Genomic DNA, 6611 nt, shown 5'->3' on the forward strand with positions numbered 1-6611 from the left:
AACTCTACGTGATCCGGAACTTAGAAATTTTTAATGATTGAAGTAATATATAATGGTAATAAAACAATCTAAAAAGGCTAATCAAATCTAAACAATAGACAATATAATTTGAGTAATAACTGGAAGTTAAATATAGTATACCAAATATCTTGATTGCATTGGATTATTTTACACCAAACTCTAAAAAATTCTCAATGTGAGATCATAAGCTATCTTTGAAGACTATATATACGTACTTCTTAACAGAATTTCAATTTCATAAATTAATAAAAATATAATGTTTCCTGAATGTAAACTAAAACATACAATTTAAATTTCTATTTCTATTCTCATTCATTTTACTTTATATTTTATTTAAATCTAATCTAAAAATACTTTTTTATTATTTATATTTTAAAATTAATGAATTAACTTGTAAAATTTGTTAATGTTTCGCAGCCTTGTCACTTATTTGAAAATATTTCCCTAGCTCGTGTAAAAACGTAAATAACGAATTTTTATTTAAATGAAAAAAATCCAAATAACTATCATCTATATGACCAAAGTAAACATTAATTTTATAACTTCACGAAGACAAATTTCTTTCCGCTGTTCTATTAGAATAAACAATTTGTCCCTGTTAACAAAGCCAACAAAATTAAAACGTTGACCAAACCAATACTAATAGGAACGAAACCAAATCAAGCCGGACCCAGGAATAGATGAATTTCCATCGTGTATTTTCTTGTTCATTTTATGCCTTGTTGTCAATGCTCATGGGTTGTGAATCCGTGGAGGCAGGTTTCTGCAGGTTAAACAAATGGAACATTAATACACACAAATCAGGAACACCAAAACAAACCCTTGTCCTTAACAACAGATAGAGAAAGAGGTGATAGATTGATAGAATACTCACGTCTAACTTGGTCATTTTGCTGAACATATTTCCATAAAATTTTGCCTCTTTTTTGTTGTACTCCTTCATCTTTTCCTTCAAAATCCTGTACTCTAGCTTAACATCCCTGGTTTATATTCATCAGAACGAGTTAAATTGATTATTTATACATCCATAGATGATATCTATAAAATAACAACAATGATGCATGAATCACAATAGTGTGTTAGACACCACTTTCATATATATATATATATATATATATATAGAGAGAGAGAGAGAGAGAAGAAAAAGGAGAGGAGAAAAAGTAAGAAAAGTGGTGTCTAGCCCATTTTTGCAGGACCATCTCTATGACCTTTTTTTGGGGGGGGGGGGGGGATAATTCTATGGTAAAGAAATTTGTGTAAAGAGAAGTGTATAAATTTATTTTTAAAAATTAATAACAATAAAATGACACATTTCCTAAACTAGTATCTAACTATCTATGAGAGTAAATCTTCATCTCTTCACCATTTTTCCCCTTCACTATAACATGCACCTTAAAAGAAAAGATTCATTAATATGGAGACATGAATAACACAAGATATAGGATAAGAGCAAAATCATAGCTTTCTATGTCTTAACATATCTGCGGAAAAGGAAAATTCCTCTACAAAAAATGATGAGCATTACACCAAATGGATGCCAACTGTCTAGTCACATAGAGGTGAGATTAAATCTAAGTAAATTGCAAACAGAAAATATACCTGTTATTAGGGTCAATCTCAAGTGCTTTCTTGATATCAAATTCTGCCAAATCCAAGTCAGCTAACTGGATATATGCTTGTGCTCTTCTATAGAGTGCTTTCACATTTGTGCTCTCAAGGTCCAAAACCTGAATGTCCGCACAAAAAAAAAGTTGTTTATTATGCAAGGGTCGATACTATACAAGATGTGATACGAGAGCCATACCTTTGTACACAATTTCTCTGCTTGTTTATAATCTTTCAACTTCAACTTGCAAGCTGCATCATTCAAGTTGCAAGCAATCTTCAAGTCCTTGGCACTCTTCTTCTCTTCAATGCTGAAGTTGGTATCATATTCTACGAACTTAATAGCCTGCAAAAAGGTTTTAATAGTAAAAGCCTCAAATTACAATGAAACTGAAATTGAATATAGGTGTATATTCCTGTATATGTGCGTGCATGATTACCTTCTCATATCTTTTAGAAGCTTTTGCATATTTACCAGCTCTAAACAGTGCATTCCCTTCTTCTTTCTTCTTACCAGCAGCTTCAATTTTCTCTGGAGTTTCCATGTCCCAAGATTCCTTATCCTATAAGAAATCATGAAGATTGTTCCAAGGTGGGTATATGAATAGATACAACGAATGGGTAAAACGGGATAGTAAAATGGTATGCCATTATTCTTATTTTGCCTTTTGTGCCAAGAGCAGCAATTCTCTAGACAGATTTCCTCAAAGTTACTGTATATTTGACTGCTCCTATGTTTTAGGGAGGATATGCAAAACAGATTTAAGAATGAGTAGAGAAATCAAATTAATCTTTTACACTCAATTGGCAAGGCTTGACAAAAATTGATTAGTATATAAGAGATGGTTCTAATTAACAAGTAACTTGTATATAGGAATAAAAACAAGCATAAATGGAGAAGCATATCAAATTTGGAATTTGCAGGTAATATAAGAAAGTGCAGTTTTATTATGCTATTTTTTTCAGATAATCACTCATCAGTACTTTCTTTGGAATTATGTCCAACAGCAGTTGCATGCTTAATATGAAAGTTTTAAAAACCAAAGTACCAAAAATGGATATTAAATCACAGGATCTCTATTTGGATTTGTACTGATCATATCTCTGAGAACCTGTGATTGAATTGTCATTGAACTGGAAATTTTTCAAACTAAAAACATGGCCCACGTTCTGAACAGTTCAACCAATCAATTCAACCCAATTTTTAAATTATTGGCAAGTCTTACTTTACAAAAGTAAAATTTCTTCCACTGAAATTGAAACACAAATATGACCAAATCTTAATAGATCTCACGAGTCTCAGTTTTCGGCATACCTTCACAAAAGATACTAATTCAACCTCATAATACACAGTGGAGTCAGGTGGAACAACTGCCAATTCTTGCTTGGATTCTGATGAACCAAACGCATACTCAGGAGCAATAGTCAACAGTGCTACCTCGCCCTTCTTCATCGTCAACATGGCCTTATCAAGCCCCTCAATTACTTGCTCTGTTGAACACATCAAATATTCACTTCTCTAGGCATAAAAGTATATTTGGAGTTACATTGAGGAATTTCTATTACCCTCATCTGTTTTGAATTCAAGTAGTTCCCCTTCACCATCATGGCCCTTCTTCACAAAAATAGTGCCATCGTGCAGCTTACCAGTAAGTTTCACTGAGAAGATACAAAATGAGAAAGAATCTATCAGAATCAACGCAATAAATCAATTGATAAATTAAAAATCACTATTCATGATGTCAACAAGAATTCACATTTCACAATGGATCCCTCATTGGGACGCTCATATCCTTCTCCTTCAGTAAGGATCTTTTTCATGACCTTCTTGTCATCAGTTACATTGGTCACTGTCTTCCAAGAGACTAACTCAAGAGTAATCAGCAATGTTGCATTTGGTGGAACTGCACCTTCATCACCATGGGCTGGCTTACCCTTCTCGCCAAATCCATCTAATAACCCAATAAGAAATGAATAAATAATTGATCTAAAATAAAAATGAAATGAAGTTATGAACAAAATAGCATTCTCTTTCGCCAAAACACAAAATAAAAAATCACCAAATCATTGACAACTCACATTGTGGCTTTACAGTCAAAATTACTTTTTGCCCCTTCTTCATTGTTTTGATGGCCTTTGACAATGCAGGGCAAAAGTGACCTATCATAAAGTAACGACTAACATAAGATACAACACAAGCATAAGTATAAATTGAGATAACAAAGATGTGTGCCACACTTACCGTCTTCTACTGTGAACTCTACCCCATCAGATTTCTTTACAAGTGTTCCATCTTCAAGGCGTGCCTCATAATTAACTGTGGCACCAAGAGGGCAACACATAGTAAGGTACAGATGTCGACGAACAAACGGAGAAATCAAATACGAGAAATATGCATACCCAGAACTTCATCAGGATCCTTAGGGTTCTCCCATTTCTCTCCCTCAACAAGTATCTTCTTAAACAAACCACCATCCTTACATATGTCCTTCACACTAGTCCAAGACAACAGCTCAACATCAAATTGAAGAGTTGCTTTGGGCGGAATTGTGGGAGGAGAACCGGATTCACCATAAGCTAGCTCAGGTGGGATGGTGAAAAGGGCATTTTCACCTTTCTTCATGCTTCTAATACCTTCATCCCATCCTTTAATTACTTGCCCTACATATTTGAAAGTGTCACTTAGAAATATATTAAATGATGACTAGAGGTGCATCTCATAAATGTGCATCTATTTGGTGCACTTTAGTAGTATCAGCTGCACAAAGTTGATTTCAAATAACAATCAAAACAACACAAAATCCATCAAACAATCCTGCATTGCTAACAGCTAAATCAGTTCATAAACCAATCAAGCAGTCACTCTTCCAAATTCCAAAGCTTTCAATGACAACACCAAAAATCCTAACAAAATCGACAAAGATTAAAGCAAGCACATCACTCACCTTGTCCAAGTGTGAACGTGAAAGGGGCTCCCCTATCTCTGCTGGAATCAAACTTGGTGCCATCAAGCAGAGTCCCGGTATAGTGAACTGCCAATAAATAAATAAATAAATAAACCAAACAACAATAATAAGTAAATTTTATAAACGCAATACTATTATTATTATCATTATTATTTCAAAAATGAATTTGATGTTCACTCAAGAAAAGAACGTAACCGAGAACAAATCCAATCGAAGCAAACGAAAATGGAAGAAAGTGAAAGAGAGAGATATTTATACCTTGGACTTCATCACCGGCTTCAGGATTCTCCCATCCTTCACCTTCTTTAAGGAGCTTCTTCTTCAATCCAAGCTTGCCAATTTCCTTCTCCTCTCCGACCTTGAGAACGGGGAAATCGTCGTCCATTCCAACGCCGCCGCCGCCGGCGAAGTCGAAGTCGTCGTTCATAGGCTCCGCCGTCGGCAAGTCGAGATCTTCGTCCATGTCAGTGCAATGTGCTCAGAAAGATCACGTAAGTGGAGAAGTGAAAGCGAAGAGAGGGTTTTAAAACGAAGTGAGCGAAGGATCCGTTGGGATTGTTCCAGAGACTTCTATGGGAAAGTCTATTTAGAAAAAGCTATGACATTTATTATTCACCCATGCTACTTAATCAGTAATTTTTTACATTTTAGACAAATATTTGACTAATAATAATTTATATTTATATTTATAAAAATTTATACAAAATTTATATTTATATTTTTTTTAACTAAAAATAGGAAGATTCGAACCCACATCTCTTAAAAAAATATAGAAAGATTATGTTATTTGAACTATAATTTATTGACAAATTTATATTTATATTTACTAAAATTTATATACATAAATTAATATAATTTATACTCATATCTATTAAATTTACACACAAAAATTAATAAAATTTATTTATAAAAAATAATTTAATATTTATATTAATTAATTATTGATTAAAATTATTAAAATCTGTTAGTTGAATACTTCTCAAGATTTTCTATTTATTATTTAAAAATTATTAGAGCTAATTTTGATATTGTTTTATATAGTCATTAAATTAAATTTATCTATTCAAATAAATTTTTAAATAATATATTAATGTTGGATTTTCTTGTTAGTATTTTTTATTGATACTCAGACATCAAAAAAAAAAAAAAAAAATACTCAATTCCTATAAATCCTTATATGGAACTACTTTAAAATTGCTCTAAACAATGTGTATTTGCTAAAGAAAGTTGGATTAGACATAAAAGTATAAACATATAATACAAAAGGACTTTTTTTTCTTCTTTTTGCTATTGATAGGGGTGCTCAAAATAAAAATAAAAGAAAAACCAAATCAAACCAAACTTAAATACAAGACAAAAAAGAAAAAACTTAAATCACATAAAACTATGCTTCATGTGTTTTAACTAAACCCCAAATTTTCAGAATTTTTTATTTAAATAAATATATTTATTATTGAAATAAATAAATTTAAAAATTATTATAAAAATTCTTCCCTCAATCTTATCTCATTTATAGTATAAACAAGATAATTTTGAACGTATTTCGTTTACACTGTAAATGAGATAAGGCACGTGCACGTAACATGTATATATCTCATTTACAGTGTAAACGGGATACGTTTTAAATTAATGTGTTTACAGTATAAACGAGATACAGTAGGACAATTTTTCAACAGCTACAAAAGAATATGCAACCTTTGGCATTCTCCACAAACATTTCATATCTCCCGTTTTTCTCACAAAATGAAGGCAAAAATGTTCAGCAATAGTGGACATGTAGTTGTGTGTGTTTACCCCGATTGTCGTATGAGAAACGGCAACAATGTGATGATATTTGAGTGTAAGAATCCGTTACTGTTGCGCACTCGGCATGCAAGTTTGTTGTCCGAATTGAAGAGTTTGATATTGAGCAACCTTGGTTCCACAGGCAGAAGAGAGATCGGAAGTGTGGGGTATAGGTTGCTAGTACCGTTGGGTAATGGAGTTTTCCGTTTTTGACTATTTCGGCTCCTCGGCGAC

The 6611-nt window shown here is 32.6% G+C and overlaps 1 protein-coding gene across 1 annotated transcript; it reads right to left on the bottom strand.

Moving 5' to 3' along the window:
• Nucleotides 1-536: 536 nt before the first annotated feature.
• On the bottom strand, nt 537-5211 carry LOC107618261 (peptidyl-prolyl cis-trans isomerase FKBP62). The gene is made up of 13 exons (XM_016320272.3): nt 4851-5211; nt 4572-4658; nt 4027-4287; nt 3869-3943; nt 3706-3786; nt 3384-3578; nt 3193-3285; nt 2942-3117; nt 2067-2189; nt 1826-1972; nt 1621-1748; nt 896-1001; nt 537-784 (listed from the first exon to the last, which is right to left on the bottom strand). The coding sequence occupies exons 1-13, from the start codon at nt 5053-5055 to the stop codon at nt 734-736; spliced, it is 1728 nt and encodes a 575-aa protein (XP_016175758.1). The 5' UTR covers nt 5056-5211; the 3' UTR covers nt 537-733.
• Nucleotides 5212-6611: the final 1400 nt, after the last annotated feature.

Source organism: Arachis ipaensis, chromosome B9, assembly GCF_059453495.1.
Source record: "Arachis ipaensis isolate K30076 ecotype BB chromosome B9, ASM5945349v1, whole genome shotgun sequence".
Taxonomy (NCBI): domain Eukaryota; kingdom Viridiplantae; phylum Streptophyta; class Magnoliopsida; order Fabales; family Fabaceae; genus Arachis; species Arachis ipaensis.

Excerpts from the sequence above, each read along its gene's own strand:
- LOC107618261 (XM_016320272.3), bottom strand. The coding sequence starts at position 5,055 with ATGGACGAAGATCTCGACTTGCCGACGGCGGAGCCTATGAACGACGAC. Across the intron at positions 3,286-3,383 it reads TGAGGGATCCATTGTGAAAT|TGAAACTTACTGGTAAGCTG; the intron begins GTGAATTCTTGT and ends GTATCTTCTCAG. Across the intron at positions 3,118-3,192 it reads TGAATTCAAAACAGATGAGG|AGCAAGTAATTGAGGGGCTT; the intron begins GTAATAGAAATT and ends TGTGTTCAACAG.